Genomic DNA, 19,713 nt, shown 5'->3' with positions numbered 1-19,713 from the left:
TATTTTCATGACACATTTTCTTTGTTCAGTTAAATCGTTCTGCTAAAGTAGTATAATTAATGTTGTGCCTTCTAGACGTAAATTAATGACCTCAAAAACAAAACACGAGTAAATTAATTACTTTTGCGTGGCTGTGGTAGGGTCACTTGGGGAAGATTCTACGTTGGAAGCCACGTTAGTTCAGTGTCAGAGGTTAGAACAATTCGGTGTATGAGTTATGGTACCAGCGTTGCCGGCATGTGTACCTACAGAAGCGGTAGCAGACTTTGGAGATAGTTAATTAAGGGAAAAGAAAGAAGGATTTGCTTCGAAATGAAGAGCTGTATCGAATAATCTGCAGTCATTCTCTGTCATGTAAATAAAAGCTACCTTCCTTCCTGTCTTTCAAGTGTGACTTCCGCTTGGAATACCAGTGAATGCGTTAGAAAATCAGTCGAAATAGGCTGTCCGAACCCCAAGGGTTTTCAAAGTCACTGTCAGCATAGGTCTGTTCCCGAATTTCTTTTACACCTTGTCGTGGTGTATACACTAATATGACAGGCTGAAACTTGTTATGGTATGACATAATTCCAACGTCAGAGTGAAAATGATTCATTAACAATAAACGTTGAGGGGGACAAGTGCACTAGATACAATGTAAACTGCGTGTTTTAGAATAAAAAGAATATCCCTTCAACAATAACAATGCAAATAGAGATAACAATACATTATTATTATTAAGAATTGAATAGAATTTAATTTAATTTTATTATTATTATTGCATCTATTCATCATTTTACAGGGTATTTACTTCTATGTACCTGACACAAACCTTGCCTTTGAGGTATATAGCGCAGAAGTTATTTCTGAAATACATTTTGTTTCTAATAGGTGTTACATTTATTATATAGATTTATTATGAGTCATGACTATATTTTACATCAGCATCTTTCGAACGATGTGTGATGATGCTAGATATTCCATATTTAGAGTCCATTTCATCTACTGATATTAAATTGATAGAAAGGGAATTTGCAGTTGTGTCTTCTTAGAACCACACAATTATGTCCAGCGCTGAACAATATGATCTGTGTGTACTAATGTCCGATTACGTCTGACTCCTTGGGGTTGATAGTACCTCGTTACATTCCTTTCACCCTCCCATTGACGCAACAAAAACGGTGGACATTGAACTAAACAATAGAGCAGAAGTAACAGTAGGGGTGTGGCCAGACGTCATGTTATGTTTCCACATACATCGGTAGAAAATCTAGCAGAATGGCGTATCATGTTATGGAACTGTTATTAATTTCTCTTTTGGAAATAACAAAAAAATTGTATAACATCTATAGTTCGAATAAACAAGCTCTGTAGATAATGAGAACTGCTTTAGATTAGATGTAATTAAAAGCAATTCTAGTTTCAAAATATCAACTTACATAGCAGTGTAATGAAGGGACCAGCGTTAGTAACAATGAGACGTATGTATAACTCAATAGTAATACCTTGATATTCAAAGCAGTTACCACAGAGCAACACCGACATTGGGTGCAGTGCAGTGCAGTGGGTAGTTTCCCAAGAATGGGTCCAACGCCAGGAAGGACGGACTGACAAATCGTCAGTCGTAAAAGTGACACGGGCTGATCGTGAAAGCATTCGAGTTATAACTTTATTGAAGCTGCTTATGGCCTGAGAGCCTTTCATAGATTCAGTTTTATTTTCTTGTCTGTTTTCGTGTTTCCTCTAATGAAGGTAATACCGTCTGGGTTACGACACATCAGCAGCTGTTGCTAGGGTTTCCCCTCATTTACAACAATCTCTGACACGCACATCTCTGAGACAAGGTTCTGTTCGCTGATACGATAATGCGAAGAGTATTAACACGTCAAGCCAATCCTAGACTAAAGTTAATAAGGAAAGATTCTGTGTCTGTTGTAAAGAACTTTAATAGGTGTCTTACTGCAGATGAAACATATAATCGAACGTAAAGTCTTAATGTTTATAAATTCGATGTTTTTTTTGAACATACTATTTTTAGATATAAATATAGGACAAGGACAATAGAACACAGGTTTGGTTATCCCATCGACCTCCCTAGGTTAGAAAACTACTTGTTCTGATGTGAAATTAATTTATTTATGAAATTAGTTCTTTCTTAAATAGAGAAAGGTCTTTGTCACTTCAATGGCAACAGCATGTAGTGGTTATCTAAGGGGACACTATAAATACATGTTTTATTTTACCCCTCTTTAAATAAGATAACACGACAAAAAAGTGTTTTATTGTGATGTGTAATTGATGAATGTAACTAGACACAAGGGATGTGGGGAAATTATAAACGTATTTATAAATGTTGTACGGAATTTTCTGTGTGTTACAAAGATCCAATATGGTGACGAAGCAAAAATTTGGGACAAAATTTGGAATGAAGGACACTCTTGTCTGCCTAGACCGAGACTTCTTCCAGTTTCATGTTTTTTTTTAAATAAATGAACGTAATTATTTCGTCGTTCGTGTGTTTGCGTCCGAACTTTTCCGCGTATAGGAATTTAATTTAGCCTGTGTGGTCTACGTGTGCATGAATCGCTCCGAGGATCATTGCAACCGAAATTGGAACTGCGGTGATACGAAGTGGGATTTGCGTGGAACGTATCCGGTTCGAATAACAGACGATGACTGATTGTCTGTCCTTTTTTCCTCGTGGTTTTATTCAGTTTCTGGAGGCAATAGACACTGTGTCTTAAATAACTACTGATCAAATATAATGCAATTCTGCGGCAGAGGGTGACACTGGAATAACGGGAAGTATACCGTTCGAATCCCAGTTTTTCCTCTGTTACTCTCATAAGTTGCGGAATGGTATTTTGAAAGGTCCTGAGATTCCTTCGCCACTATTTCCTAAACGATTTCTTATTAATAACAATTTGTCTTATGTAGATGATTTCTGTCTTCTGGGTTGTTGCGCTGTGTAGTCTGGTCGATGTTAACCAACGTTTCAGAGGTCATACTGCCTCCGTCATCAGGGCGATGAGTATGAAGATTTCTGTCTTCTGGGTTGTTGCGCTGTGTAGTCTAGTCTTGTCTTATGTTATTTGATGATACATAATCTGTGCAGTTGATGCATCGTTATAATATACTGGAATAAGTAGTAAACCTATATATGCTGCGGAATGCTCGTTGTGTTTTGCAGCAAACTTAGCAAATATGTTACCTTATTCAGCCCAGCGGATGATTAGGTGGATATTTTTCTCAGTATTGTACAAGTATATAATTGGACACTGTGCGTTATGTGAGGTGCAATCCATATACACGACGTTTCAAAGCTTCCAACATAATACTGCTGCACTTAATCAACCATTACTACAAACATTTAGATAATCGTTAATTCTGTCGACTTGAATGCAGTTTTGTATGAAATGGCTGTATGACTTCAGGTGTTACACTGCAAGTTTACTCTGGAAAGCAAGTTGTACTAAAAATGTTTCTACATGTGTCAGTGTTTAAAGCTTAATTTTTAAGTGCAGTTCATAATTACGGAAGGTGTTTTAAATATTTTTATTTATTTTTTAGTAAATTAATTAAATAACTTTTTATTTCAATTAATAGAAGACATTTCATTGCCACAGGCTTTGTAGGCCAATTGACATACATATATACGCATAGGCATAGTAATTCTATCAGTTAATTCAGCATCTAAATTTATTATTTCAATCATCTCAGTAATTATCTTACTTTCCTGTTTTTATACTAAATTTCTAAATTAGTATTTAAATATCGTAGTTCCTGAAATAAGGAATGGGTAAGACAGCAAGAATATTTTCAGTGGTTTGAATGGACCTTTAAAAATGATACAAATTGTTAATGAATGAATTATGAAATTTTAAAAATATTATATAAAAAGTAAAACTCATTTTATGAGAATAATTGAATCGCGAAAATTGCAGGAACAGAAGATTTAGTTTATGAAAGAAAAAATGGAAAGAATCAAAGCACTGTAGAAAAACGAAATAGGCTTATCATGATGTCTTTTTAGAAAAAGGTAGTTCAGTAAAAGAAATTACGAACTTTAATTAATATCGCAATGAATTCTCAGACAGGTACGAAGAATAAAAATAAAAACAATTTATTCTCTAATTGTGTGAGCTCCAAGACGTCATAAACATCTTTAACTTCTTCTGCCCATTGCTGTCCTTACCTTTGTTGACAAATCGTATTAAGTTCAAAATAATTTATTGATATCAAATTCTAAATATCGCTATATCGCGTCCCCGGCCCGCGTGCTCTGATCGGTGTTCCTAAAATAGCTCTTCTTAGTCGTTTAGTCTGCATGCCAGTACATTGATTTAAAATGTTTCCACATCTGGTTCTTGCCAGTTCTTCCAAATTTCTCTTGAGGATCTAACAGATCACCATTCGTCGACACATTACCGCACACACGTTTATACTGGCACATCACCTTTAAATAAGCTAAGCACTGAATTATTAATATTTTCGTTCACCCTCGTCATGTCCCCTCGCCTTCATTGTTCCGTAATCGTATTCTCATTCTTAACAGGCTCTTTCTTCTTATGACACTGTTAAAGTCGGTTGAGTGAACTGGTTGAACCTTCGTGTTTTGAAAAATTCTCGGCTTCTTAACTTTATTAGGAGTTTGACTTACGAATAATGCTTCTGTTTCAAACTGTTTCCCCACATTTATTTTATTTTATTTTATTTCTGTTTTTTTCTTTTCCGTTTGAAGCGTCATGTTCTCTGAAAATGTGCAATCATTGCTAAGACACACATAGTAGAGTTGTGGGCCTTTTCTATATTAATCTAGAAACGACAACACTTTTTTTCAGAAATTAAGTGTTTTGAATGTATGTGTATGCGTGTGTATAACTCGTTGGGATTTTTATGTATGCGTTTGTTAATTGAGATAAATATAGAAATTTGTTTGCATCCCCAAGTAAACATCATACTAAAAATTTATTAGTACGGCCAAAATTCGTTTTGTTCATGTCTAACAGGACAGGAAAACAAATTAGGAACAACCCCGCATACAAGGAAGTTATGGAAATGACTCAGCGTTCGGACCATCCACAAAGTCAAGAAATTACTGAGCTGGGGGAATTTGGACGAAGGGTGAGGTTCCGAAGGGATGCCAATCACGGAGGTGCATGCAACAATATAATGGAAATAGAGAGATAGAGAGAAGGTGGAATAGAAACACCGGTGACGGAATGCACAACAGACTGAAAACGAGAAAGATAATAGTGTAACAAATGGAGCGTGGTAAGTGTGTTGTGTTATCAACGACGAGCGAGTCTACTAGTAGTTAAAAAATGTAAAACCTGAGTGTACATTTGGAGGGGAGCGTACGTTGTTACAAGCATTCGAGGAAGCTCACACAGCTAGAAAATAAAATCGACAGATTTAATTTCGTCCGTAATATAAAATCTCTGTTAATCGTCCAACAAGTGTAGAAGGCGGCCGACCGATCCTTGTATCCGACATTCTAATCATACTTATACGTGTATTCATATAGTGCTTGTAATTACAAATGTCATGTGAAGTAAAGTTAAGGAAACAAATATATTAGTAAAATTCAAACAATGGGAATTACACTGTTCAGAAGTTTAAAAAGTTTTTTCCAGATTAGACAGAATTAAAAACGAAGATATAAAGCTAATGTGCATTCGATAAATTGAATAGTAGAAGATTACTGAGAGAAATTAGAATGGGCACTAACACACTAACAAAATATGATCTACGGAACAAACAAGGGATAAGAATACATGAACACTGTACAAAATATGTAATAATATTGGTTTAATCTGTGAAGAAATGAGAAAAATATCATTTTGTTCTTTTGTTTGATTTTACGCATGTCTGATAGTGAATCCCTGTGAATATTGACGGGATAAATTATCTTTTAAAGGAACATCTCCAAAGATCAGTTGTACCCAAAGGATTAGTGAAGACTTTCATTATTTTTACTCTTTGTTTTGTACTGTAAGGTTAATTAAGTTATACTGAAGTAGTTTCGGGTGAATAAAACGAGAAATTTTATAGATTCTGACTCCACGTACATTACAATACCCCCTTTACAGCTGACAGTCATCTTACCGTAGATCTTTCATTTAATACTCGTATGAGTGAATATGTATACATTATGAAGTCAATCTCAATTTATTTTGTCTGAATACTTCAGTTTTCCAACACACAATTTCAATTATTTCTATTGAGTGAGTCAAGCTTTATTCTCATACAAAAGAAAAGTAAAAATATAGATCAGAGGCTAATATAAATTGGATTTGGAGAAGATTACTTAAGAAGGTTATACGGAGTGGAACATGGTAGTCGGTGTACGTCTGAGGGCATTCTGTATTGCGAAGAGGTAACCATGCCAGCCGGTGTCTAGCTGCATGACAAATGACTTAGTTATATAATTGCAGGTGGCGCTAATGTTGCTGCAGTCATAACACACTACGCGTTTTAGACGGCTTCAACAGTCGTGTCGCCATAGAAACTGCAACATTGTACAGCTTAAAGAATTTATTAAGAGCTCAGGCCTTGAGTAGGGAATAGTGTTGCCATGTAATATCTGCTTCTTTTTAGTGAGCATTCAAGACGAAATTGTTTTGAGAGGTCAGTTAAGAAATTATGTTTCAGATGGCAGATACTGAAGGTCAGTTAATTGAAACTGACACAAGTCTTACCTGATTCCTAATTTAATCTGAGACTCAGTAAGAATCGGGAATTTAGGAAATATTCAGTTCTCTTTTATTAATTTTATGAATCCGAATTTTCCGTCTTATTTAAGTATGGATAACCGGTTACGTATGGAGTGAGATGCTTTACGATAAATTCCTTTTAATTAACGTGTTTTAATAACGGCTACGTGTGTTACTGAAAACAAAAAAGAATTAATATGCATGATCAACAGAAATAAGAATCAAGGAACGTATCTTTTACATCATAGTATCATTACTGCCATTGCATGTCTGTGTTAGGTCGTCACTAGCTGTAAGTTCGACCCCTTTTGATATAAATATTACGGAGATAGTTTAAATAAGTGATTTAATAGCTTCCTTGATTATAACAGCTTCTTTAGAAACTTTGTTCATGTTTAGAATGTTTCATCACAGCGGATGAGATGAATACGAATTATGTAAATGCCTGCAAAAATTTGGAATTGAGTGCAAATTGTATGCGGAGATAGGACTGGTATATTTCTCCGTTCGAGCGGTCAGTGTTGCAACATAACTACTCAGTAATGTTTGTCGACTCTGAATGCTGACTTTCTAGTCTCCTAGTTCAAAAGGCACCTGAGAACTTGCGGCAGAATTGTGGGTAGGGTAGATGATGGATAAAATTCTCCTGGATGCATAGGATCCATAGCGGAGAGAAGAACGAATGTGGCTGGGGTTTTGTAGGATTCTGATGCATTGCGACGGACGTGGGATAAATCTGTCGTAACCTATTTTGTGTGCCATGTCGGTATTTCTTTGTAAGGAGTGGGGAAATCTCAGCTGCTTGACCGGTCTAAGGGATGAATTCGATTCGGCACTGTCAAAATACGAGTCAAAGAGTTCTGACAATTCTCTCAGATGGGAAACAGAAGTAATGCAGAATTCATATTAAGGCTTGAAGAAATTTTCAGCGGACGTACAATTTGTCTATCTATAAATCTAACAATAAATGTAAACGTCAGTAAAGATGACGCAGTAAGGCATGCAGAAGGTAAAGACTTATACTCTTGATTCTAAGTGGAAAGTTACATAAGTAAATACAGCTGAAGATTTCTAAAATTTTGATAATATTTAATGCATTTCAGAGGTGCGAAGTACTTGATGCTATAGCTAAAGGCATTCATGTTCTCTCCATAAGCCATTTTTCTGTTTCCAATCCTGAAATACATTAGTGAAACCATCACCTCCCCTCCCCCTCTCTCTTTCTTTGGGTGTCTTTAGAATACTGCATAAAACACCCCAGACCTTTTTTTTTATCACAAACTAGCTCCATTATGAAGAATGTGGAGATGAAAGCTGTTGAGCTTGTGTAAGAAAGAGGGAATCTTGTTTCTAGTTGAGTAAGAAATAATTATCATCCATGAGGTGCAACGTGTTTACAGAAGTTAAACAAATTTTAGTTATTTGCCTTGTGGGGGAAAAAAAGGGGAAAACCGCGGTCCGGAAACTGTGGCTTTATAATTTCTTAAAAGATAAAGTTGAGAAAACTTTTATCTCATTCATTCTTAAGATTTTATTTTTATTTAATTTCAACAGCGTTCATTTTTTCTCCTCGGGGGGGATTTTCTTATTTGACCTTTTAATTGAATTTTGTGGTCTTTACCTCTTTTTTTAGGCGGATACGTCTTGAGGCGGACAGAGGTTTATAAAATTATGAAAATGATTCGTTAGTCAAACCAAGATGTGCCAAGAAATTGCTAACAATTTGTCTTTGTACTGAGGTGGACCAAGAACTGGCTCCTCACATTCCGATCGAAGTTCATCGAGAGATCTAGTCAAAATCTGATTAGTAAATAATCTAGAATTTTATTACTCTAATGAAACGATGTGTATCCGCATGGAAGAATATTCTGTAGGTACAAACGTCGTGGCTATTGGTGACGACTGTTCTATTTGTCTTGTTATATTTTGCGTCTCCAAGAAAACTGTTGACTGTGCCGTATACTTTAATGTACCGAGAGTGTTATGTAATTCAACGTGTAGTGAGAACGCTCATAAGATCTTCTGTTTGTGTTTTTCTGAGAGGACATCACGAAACTGTGAATCCAGCTTCATAATAAGGTGTATGTGGATGTATCAAAGCTATTCTATACGGGCAAGATCTAAACATAAAGATATAATTGTCAGTAGTGTAGCACGCTGGTTTCTTGGTTGTGGAATTTAGTACTTATATTTGTGTCCGAATTATATGCGACAAAAATTACGGGTATGTTTTCGAAGACGGCCTCATATAGAAGGCTATATGTTGTTTAACAGAGTGAATTTATATTCCGTGGGCGAATCAGAATTTTATTTTTAATATATATTTAATGTGTGTATTCTGTTACAAAATAAGACAGTAATTTTAGTTTGTTTTTAACGACGATGTAGCTCAAAGTTTGTGGTTTATGGTGATGAGATAATTAATAAATAATGACTTGGAAAGAATTTGGGAAGAAGCACTCGTGAATCTAAGGTACTATTCCGGTATGTTATTCGAAGAACTGAGGAAAACGACGAATTACTAAAGACTAGCAGGGCGATTTGGCTAGATTTGAACCCGCGACCTTCTGAACGCGAAGCAGGAGTGTGTTTTGTGTCTTAATCTTTGCCATATTCACTACTCAGTGTTTATTTGTTTCCTGTGACTTTCAGTGAAGAAGGAAGGAACTTCCACCACGCCCAAAATGTTTGCCTCATTTAATGTTAACGAAGAATGCGATATATTTTACACGTTAGCTAAGGTTTTATGTTACTGGTTTCAGTAAAAGTTATGCAAACATATTTTGAAGTTAGATGAGCTTCTAATGATCGTGTATAGTCTGTTGCCAACGTCTTGCGATAGCACCATGAGAATGGATACTCCATATTATAGCATATTTTTTCGGTTCTTTATCCCCCCCTCCCCATTTACTTCTACTGACGCACTTACCTGAAAAATATTTCTGCCGCATTAGGGGCACAGCGAAGTGGAATCAAAATTAGTGTGTTGCGGAAATTAAGTAGAACTCATGATTTCTAAATTGTTTGATTGTTTTCCTTCGTCTACTTACTATACTACTCTGACGGTTTAAAATGAGTTTAAAGTAATCGATTTTCATGCTTCGTGGCGTGCGTTATTGTCCGCCATGAAAACTTTTGAAAGACTTCAGCTCAGTTACTGTGCAGACATAAGGTACTAACCGCCAGATGTTCTTAATTTTAGATTAGATGCTGTCATACCAATTACATATGTTCAGTAATTCTACAGAATCCTCATTCAGAAGCTGATAGTCTCCCAGCTTGTCAATAAATTAGCTGTTCTTTATGGAACTCGAAATTTTATTACCGTGCAAAGAAGAGCCCGCAGGTAGCACTTGTCCTTACACAGATGAATACACTCCACACCTTCATATTCTAACGTCCCATCTACGTCTAGGTCTCTCAAGAGTCATCTTTCTTCACTTTATATAAATACTAGTGCATCTGTTTGTTATTCGCTGCGACATTTCTCCCTTGTGTACTAAGGTTCTGTAACGCACTTCTACTCAAAAACTTTGCAGGTTTTCTGGTTAATTTTACTTCAATCTGCATCTTGTTTCTCACGATCATGACAAGTAACTGTAGGGGCTTGCGAGTTGGTAGTAAGTAATCTGCTGAAAATGTGATTGCATGAATTATTTAAAGCACTCACCAGTGGCTATAAAAACAAACCGAAGAAGGCCAGTCACATTACACAGCGCCGTGAAACTCTGACCTGAATCTTTTCCATCAAAACCCCTTCCTGGCCATTTTGTTGTTAAACACGGAAACAACCCTGGAGTTTGTGGCCTGGTAAGAAATATTTACTGTTTATGCTACACTTCGTGGGCTATTTTGTGACATGTGTTACATAACCTGTTGTCAAAATGAGATTATAATGCAACCACGCACTATGGAGGCCTCTTTGAAGTTAGGCTATCATTGCTGAAGTCCTCTGTACGGCCTTAGGAAAATCACAAGAAAGCTTAGGGTTGCTGACGGCATAGAAGATACTAACTCCGTGGAACAGTCCTTGTTGAGAAACTACCAGTTGCTCATCTCGTCAGAAAGTTACCTTACGAAACAACCTACTAACGGTCCCTTTTATGAATCCCACCGTATTTCCTTAAGATCCATTTTAATGTTATCCTTCCATCTATGCCTGGGTCTTGTAAGTGATTCTTTCCAGCAGGCTGTCCCAACACACACACATGCAAACGTAAATATCAATTCATCGAGATTTAAATCTGTCCTTCATTGATTACGTGCTCAATATGATATCTTCCAAAACACGAACGACTAAGTTTGCAATCACTCTAAGGCACATAACCTCCGTAACTCCACCTCAGATTTCAGTAATAAAAGCACTGAGTTGCATTAATGAGACTGTTTTTTTTATAAATAGTTTTTCTTAGAGTGACCCCCAAAGGAAGAAGTCGCAGGGGTCCATGCTAGTGGGCGGCAACTTCTGTCCACATCCGTGGCGAGCAGGATGTGGGTGGGAAATCACACGTGAACCGAAACTGTCTTGCTGCCCAAGTTTTGTGCCTCAGCTTATCGTAACTGGTCTGCCGTTAAATACGCAGTGGTTCATGCAATATGGGACTACATCACACACGACAAACATTGTCTTCGACTTCCGTTTCAAAAGTTGTACGATAGAATGGTTTTCATGTTGAGCATGAAATTCACGAAGGACAAATATCCATGAACTCTTATTTGTGTTCATAGATATGCATGTACCATTATATAAATATTAAAGCTTTTATTTAAACTTAAATTCGGGTAGCATTTTGTATAAAATGTTCATGAAAATTTTGAGACACCTGTTTTGAGACACTTGAGTTAATTTTAAATGTATAGATATGTAAGCAGTTAAAATCAAATGACATAATCTGTGTGACTTCTTTGCAGTCGTCGTTTCTGTCTTGAGGCATCCTCTACAAATGTCCAACACGTTTGCTGTGATCTGATACTGTTTTTGAAATTTAAAATGTCTGTAATTCTTTTCCCATGTTTTAATTTGTAATTTATAAATACGTGTCTCAGAAATGAAAATTCAGTTGCACTCCTCTCTGTAAGGACGCAGGTAACAACATTAGTCACGCTGTGTAAACATTTTAATGTGTTTCCTTCCTCGTCCTTTCATTCAAAATCCTTAGAAAAGTGCCCTCTGTGTGTTAAATATGGGAACTTTTATATTTACATCTTCACTATTATTCTTATCAGATTCAGAATTGATAATGGGTTAATGATAAATTCAAAGGCGTAAGAACTGAAAGATAAGGATAACTGAAGAAGAAAATGAATAAGAGGATACCAAGTGACATACAATGAGACGATGAGAAATTGTGTCAATTCTGTAGCGAGGGGTCTAATTCAGTTTTGTGATTTTGCTGTTCAGACATTCAGAGGGAGCTGTCACCAACAACAACGCTGTCTTGTCAGGGTGATTGTGTCAACATCGGTCGGCCTGACTTGTGCACACAACATCTACACTGCTCAGACCCAGCTCTTGCCTCAAGGAGACCAACCTTTATCGTCTGGCTGCATGTAAGTGTGTATCTGAACATTTACATCTGTTTAACATATTTTGACGGCCATTTGCCTAATCTGGCAGGAGCAGAGAGAACACAAACTTAAAATTTTGCCATGTATGTAATTTTCGGCCGTAGGTGTGAAGGTGTCAAATATTAACAACAAAGTTCTGCCGTAAGCACAGAGTTTTATTTGTACATCGGAGACATTACATAATCAAGATTTTAAATGATTTACTGACTAACTCAATGGAGCACAATCCTGCTGGAAGAACGTATAATTGCTCAGTTAGATAAGGAATTTTCCGCCTTTTGTAGACCCGAAGTTTGTAAAGACGTATTTCCCTGAAGGTTATGAAATATATTCCAATATGTAAGATTTGAGGTTTTCACAGCGGTGACTATGAAAATTTATGTCTTCTGGGTTGTTGCGCTGTGTAGTCTGGTCGATGTTAATCAACGTTTCAGAGGTCATACTGCCTCCGTCATCATATTAATCGCCCTGATGACGGAGGCAGTATGACCTCTGAAACGTTGGTAAACATCAACCAGACTACACAGCGCAACAACCCAGAAGACAGAAATCTTCATATTCCAATATGTTCGCGAAAAAATACGTAATTGTGTGTTTATATAACAATGTTATTTTAAGGTTAAATTTATAATTAAATGATGATATATTATCTTAGAAAATGTTCCTCGTGTAACGCTACGAAGAATTTGCATCGGTAAACTAAAAATGGTTACACGTATCAATTATGAAACAAATTTCTTCGGAGTATGTTTAAACTCGGAGCTAAAATAAGTTGGTTATATTTCCAAATAGAAAAGTGTATTTACAGTATCCAAGAAGGCACATCCATTATTTCGTCTAACTATAGCGTTGGTCTCACAGAAAACGATGCTGATTGCTCGTGGACCTCAATACGAAATAAGGGCACTATAGCAAACTAGCCTCCGAACTCTGTTGAATGCTTGAGGGTGGGTGCTGGTGGTGTTGTCATTGCTGTAACAAAAGGCAAATTGAGAATGTTCTCCCAAGTACAGGAACACTCATTTGTAAAGTAGTCACATCCGGTTTATATAGGACAGCCAGATACGCAAGTCTTGAGGAACTGAATTAGCAGGATGTACATTAATAAAAAAAGTGTAAAGTTTACCGTGGTGGTATAGAACTGCTTAAACATTGTAACATGGTTTGGAATCCCGTTCGGAGTGGTCGATGTATGTCATGTTTTGCGATAACACCATCATGAAGGAATGTCCTTATTTTGTTCATCAATAATATCGAAGATAAACACTCATGTATTTGGCTACAGAAGCATTAGTTATTTATTAATAACAGGTATAAATGGTAGTTTAAAGTCAGCGTGTTTAGGCGTCTCATGTTAAAAAGAGAAACTGACTGGTGGCGCAGATGCGGGCTCTTGGATATTCAGAGTATTATTTCAGTTGGGGGTCGGAGAGGTGTGAGTGTTAGTCGTCGGTTTGTCAGCGTCCAGTCTTATTGCACTTCTGGGTTCATCTGCGCAAAAGATGGCGTTATGTGTCGAGGTCAGGCCTCTAGTCGTGGGTTCTTATGTAGGATGTTTATCTTCCCGACAGTCGCGTATCGTTGAATATTACAGAGAAGACGTCCCTATCCTGAAATCTTTACCGAAACTCGAACACAGGAGAAGTTTCGAGTATGTGACCTTAGATTCTATAATATCCTCTCCGAAAAGAACAAATTTTGCATTAGTGTCCTTCTATTTTGTGCTTGGTTTTGGAAGTACGTAAAACTTATTTGTCAGGACTCGAATGTAGGATTGATTGCGATATTGTGGCGTTTGTTTCTATAATATCCTCTTCGAAACGAACAACTTTCCTTCATTCTTTTATCACGCTTAGTTTCCGAGCTACAGAAATCTCCCTCGGAGGGAATCGAACTTCTGACACTTTTTCTGGAGTTCTTACCCCCCTGTGGTCTCTTCCTGGTTTCAAGAATTAAGCATTGTTCTCGAGCTATAAGCGAACTAACACGTAAACCTACAATTTCAACTTTTTATCTAAAGTTATTTAGGCGAGCTTCGACTATCTCCACCCAATCGGGCTTGTAGAGGCAGCTTTAATTTCACAGAATTGCTAGGACACAAATGAGGGTTTCGAACTCCTGTCCTTTACGATGTTCTGGATGTTGTTGTAGTGTAGCAGTAAAGAAAGTTGGTTGCTTGCTTTGTTTTATTGTTAATAATTGTTATGTCCCAACACTTACATGGACGGTGGAAGCGGGTGTGACATTTTGGAAGGAGGAAATAATTTTTTGTGACCATATTTAGGAGCTTTAGGTATGGTAGTTTGCTTACATAATGTAGAGTGAAAATGTAGTATTACAGCGTATGTATGCTCGTGTGTTGACCCCCTTGCGTGCGTTGAGACCAAATGTATGTCCCAATTTGCATTTTGCCCTCTCTTAATTAGTAGTTCGCATTCTTTACGCTAGCCAAGTTATTTTTTGCCATTATTCCTGTCCACCGCATCTCGTTGGGTACAACCGGTGTATTTCATACGTACGTGTGCATCTCTCCATCCATATATCACAATATTATCACACGCGCGCAACTTCTGGTTCTACCGGCTGCCGCTGACACTGCCCAGTTTCACCTTAGCGCAACACTGGCACATCTCCTCTAAAAACAACCTGAGTCACATTGCCCGTGCCTGTGTTAGTTCCCAGTTTGTTCTCAGTACATTAATGGCGCCACAGATGGCATAAATGAATAGCGACACAATGTCGGTATGGTAGGCTGTTGTGGTGGAGTATTTAAGGCAATATCCTTTCGTTTCCATTCCTGAACTTAGGAATACCACAAAAACCTTCCCCAATAAGTCGCCCTTTGTAAATATTTGAACCAAACGTAGCAGCCGAGTGGTTAAAAATACTGCTTCATATTCGGGACGTCCCGGGTTCGAATTTTGGCCCTGGCTATTCTCACTGACGTTTTCGTACTTTTCCTCAGTCCCTCCAGGAAGATTCCTAGGTAATACCGTATTTCAGGCCACGACCGCTTTCTTCAACATGTTATCCAACTCATGACTCTTCCATCATCCTGTCATTTGACACAGTACATTCTGTGCTGCTTACACCATCACGAAATAAATCACAGATGGAGATTCGAACGGCTTACCTGAACACCACGAAGCATGTTGATTATATCACGACGTTCGATAAGAGATATATTCAGAGTAATTCTTTTTTACCGTGTCAATAAAGGAAAATTCTTCATAGGCGTTGAATCCTGTATACCCATCCTTCTGTATTAACATCGTTTATTTTTACGAAATTCGATGCGCAGATTTTACAATTGGATGAAACTCTCAGCTGATTTTTAATTTCCTCTTTCAACTTTTCGAATGTATGAACTTTTAAATGGGGGAGGGGGGAGAAACCTAAATTGCACATAACGATTTAAATGTGATTGCATTTTTATTAAAGTAGTTTAATTACAGATTAGACAAATTTTTCAGTATATGTTTTAGCATTAATAATATTTTGACGCTAGTGCGGTGTTAGCTGTTTATAATTGTTTAATTCAGGTTTCTTTTGTACTACTTTTTAATGTAAATATTTGGATGTGTATATAACCGGGACGGCTCTAAAGAATTTCAAATCAGAATCCCTGTAAACAATTTCACGAGCATTATTTGAAGTGTTAATTATTTCTATTTCATTTGGTTTTGTCTTGGTAGCGAGGTCTGAGAAACTTTTAACAACCTAGAATCTGTATACGTCATCATAATAATCCTTATATACTTTGTGTGACATGAATGTACATGCGGCCAACTCAGGATAAAATTTATGACAAAAGGAAGGCTACATTTTTTTAAGAACTGAAGCAGGAAGGCGACTCACTTCTGGAATGTTATACAGTGTAGTCTGATAGAAGTTTACCGACAGGTAAGAGGTGCTTGCTTGCTGTTTCCATCATCAGGGCGATTCGAAGATCTCAGAAGATAATTATATTCAAACTCACCGCCGTTACAACCTGAAATCACAACTATAGCGTATTTTAGACCAGTTCTCTAACCACTTAGACATTTTGAGGAGATTTCAATGGAAAAAAGAGAGAATAGTTTTTAAAACCATGGTACATAATGCGAGCTGACGTGAAATTAGAAAAAAGCCAAATTTACTGCTTACTTGTAATTTATTTGTTGTGTTTCTCATATACATAATTATTCTTAAGAATACATTCCATCTTCATTATAACATTTGTAGTCTTTTCTTCGAGCAAATGTTTGGAAATTTAAATATTTTACTAGCATTTCGTTCGTTTAACGTAATGTAAGAAACTAATTCTGCCGCATGGTCGTTAGTGTAAATTTGTAATTAAAATAAGAGCAAGAATACTATTGTGAAAATAAACCGCAGATAGAAATAATTAAGCCAGAGTGATAGATGCAAAATGGGACTCGCATCTAATGGTTGAATCCTCGAATATCACCACGCGTAACGTCTTCTAACCCATGAAAAAAGATGCAACTTCGAATCTGTTTCCGTTTCCGTCTGTTTAAATTAGTGGAAAGTTTTAAAACGACCATCAACCGACATTCCCAGTGGAATCCTTTCCAACAAAAAAGGAAGACAAAGATTTCCCCTGCGCCTATATGTAAACTAACTTGAGTAATTATTTATATCCAACAAAACAATTAGGCTCAATAGTTTTAGAAAATATGATTTTTTTTTACTTTCACCCGAAGCACACTGAGGTAGTGATATCAAAACTTTGGGAATGTACAAGAATATCAAAATATACAATCACTCACTGCACACTCAATGTCAGCTTCTCAGTATGAAACGTGTGCCTCAGTCACAGGGTTGCTGCTGCATTTCTGACGGACTAAGTCACCGAATTATCCTGTCAATTTTCATTGGATCAGTGACGTTCTTAGTCGACTATCACCACATGTGACACATGCGATAGGGCCGAACATCCAGCACATTGTTACGAAATCTATCCTTTGTTGATTCTTTAAACCTGACCATCACCTGGCAGGAGTCAAGGGAAGTAAGTGAACTGTAAGAAGATGCTTGTTTCAGTAATGTTATGACTGATGTGCCTAGCTTATATTAACAGGAGTATTAAGTTGGTTTATGCACAGGATCATACACTGTTTGGTATTAGAATGAGTGAAATGTTACGTGTAATTCTATAAGTGTACAAATTTTCTTTCTTGCTTTGTATGCGAGTGAAATCTGAACTGTCAGCTTAGGGAGAGAGAAAAATGGATTAAAGGTGTCAGAACAGGGAGTTGAGATAACATTTAGACTTCAGAGAGAGGAATTAATAGGAGAGTGAATAATACTGCATAATGAGGAACTTCGTGGTTTGTAAGTTCTACCAAATGTTATTAGCGTGACCAAATCTATGAGGATGAGGTGGACAGAGCATATCGACCGCACTGGGGAGATTAAATATATGAATAGGCCTAACATATTCTGAAAACATGGAGGAATGAGACCGACCACTGGTCAGTTATAAGTCTAACTCACTCCAGTGCAAAGTTTACTCATCTCTGACTCAAAGACAGAAATAGTATGCAATGTTTTCCTCTGTGTCTTTATCAAAAGCTTTAAAATAATCTACATACGATTTCTCTAATACTATTTTCTACTTATTTTTTTACGATCATCCTCGATTTCCATTCGATGTTGCATAATATTCACAGCAGATAGAGCGTCACTAAGTGACCACATCCAAAGAGAGGACATCTGTTGGTTTGAATCAATTTTTAATAATAGCCAATATATGACCCGAAGTCTTCACGGCGGTTGAACTCGATGCCCCGAAGATGGAGGCGGAAATGTTGGGCCTGTGTTTAATACTGACACTGGTCTTTGCCCGAGACGATTTTATCGATTGTAGTAATATGGTGGCAGAAGGTGCTACTCCCAGATGTGCAGTGAGGAAAGGCTAGAGAAGAAACCATGATTTCCTTATATACTATTGCTTATAAGTCTTGGATCCCGATTAGTCCAGCATTTCTTTATACGTCTGAAGTTTTCTGCACGAGCCATCTATGGGCGTTCTTGTAAACCACTTTCACTGGTATAATGGCATAGATCTCGGCGTTGCTGAGGACTCTATGAGAAGAAGACGGACGACATCCGGTTTCCGGGACCTTCCCTCTGAGGCTGGGGAGACCGTTCACCCTCCGCCGGAAGTACCAGCACGTGCTGGAGCTGTGATCTGTAAGCCGACTGTTAGGAGCCTTCAAGGGGAGAGCGTCAGACACGATGAAGCTATCAGATAGGTTCGCGTGATATTTCAGTGTTTGTAGAGTAATCTTCGTGGTCAATCTGTAATTGACCCTCGCGTTTTGAAGCAACATGGCTTACAGGACTGATCGCTTTCGATGATGATGAAAAATATTAAGTCGTAGACCCTGCAAGTCACGATCGATAGTTCATATCTGCTGTCTGTTTTGTAAAATGCGGCGTGAAGATTGTACAGTGGCATGCAGATGACGTTCCACGTATTCTGTACATCTTTACATAGGTGACTGTCAGTCTCCGGTACCCGCTGTATAGAAGACCGGGTTCCGGAACCAATATGGACGTGGTGAAAATTGTGTTTCGCCTGCCTGAAATCGAAATTTGGCCGTCCATTTTGTGACCGCTGACTAGCTGTAGTACCGCCTCCCTTACTGTTACTCTTTGTAGGATTTCAGGTTCTCACGGCGACGTTTATAAAGATTACTGTTCCTGGGATGTTGCACCATATAATCTGATAGAAGTTTACCGATGTTCAGATTAATCGGTAAAATTCTACCAGAATGCACGGCGTAACAACCCCAAAGAAATACATCTTCGTTTTTCATTACTGTTCAAAAAGAGAAAGGAATGAAACTGATGAAAAAATGAATGTACGAGGAAAGAAAGAACAAAATAATACAAGACAGAAATAAGGAAAAATTAAGGGCAAGAAAGAAAGAGCCGAAGAAGGAAAGATAGAAGGCAAATTAATAAAGAGAAGGGAGGAACAATATTTTGTAACACCATGCACCTTCTCTTTGTCGGAACTTTTACAATTTATGAATCATATGTTAAAATGTGTTATTAGAGCTGTTCCATTTCAAATTGTTGATGTGCGGAAATACTTGGCTCTAAATTCCTTCTTAATGACAACATCTACCGCTACAAGGCAGCTTTAAAGTCGCTGTAGTAGCTGCTCAAAGTGAAAGAACAGGCACCTTGGAATAAAGGAGACAAGTTCAAAATAATGCCCGTCAGCTCGTCTCGTCAGTTTAGTTGGAGGATTGTCATTAGGAGCGCCAACAGGCCGGGACCGGCCTGTTACCGCTGACTGTGGACGCATTCAGTTGTTGGAACGCGTCTTTGGGAACCAGGGTGCTTTTCTGGCTTTAATGAAAACCTTGGGGAAGAAGAAGCAGACAGAATAAATTAAAAGACGCCGTACGAAGCACACAAGTGCAGAGTAGGG

The 19,713-nt window shown here is 37.5% G+C and overlaps 1 protein-coding gene across 5 annotated transcripts in view; it reads left to right on the top strand.

Annotated features, from left to right (window-relative positions):
- Positions 1-19,713, top strand: part of LOC110836161 (uncharacterized) — a 312,398-nt gene that overhangs the window by 139,938 nt on the left and 152,747 nt on the right. For all 5 annotated transcript variants that reach the window (XM_087358170.1, XM_087358171.1, XM_087358172.1 and 2 more), the window contains exon 3: positions 12,097-12,245. In XM_087358170.1, the coding sequence (XP_087214296.1) occupies positions 12,097-12,245 (149 nt within the window). The remainder of the gene's footprint in view (positions 1-12,096; positions 12,246-19,713) is intronic.

This window comes from Zootermopsis nevadensis, unplaced genomic scaffold (assembly GCF_977971745.1).
Source record: "Zootermopsis nevadensis isolate Lab colony 2312 unplaced genomic scaffold, Znev_1.0 Znev_ptg000029l, whole genome shotgun sequence".
Lineage (NCBI taxonomy): Eukaryota > Metazoa > Arthropoda > Insecta > Blattodea > Termopsidae > Zootermopsis > Zootermopsis nevadensis.
This window is presented reverse-complemented; position numbering and strand designations above follow the sequence as displayed.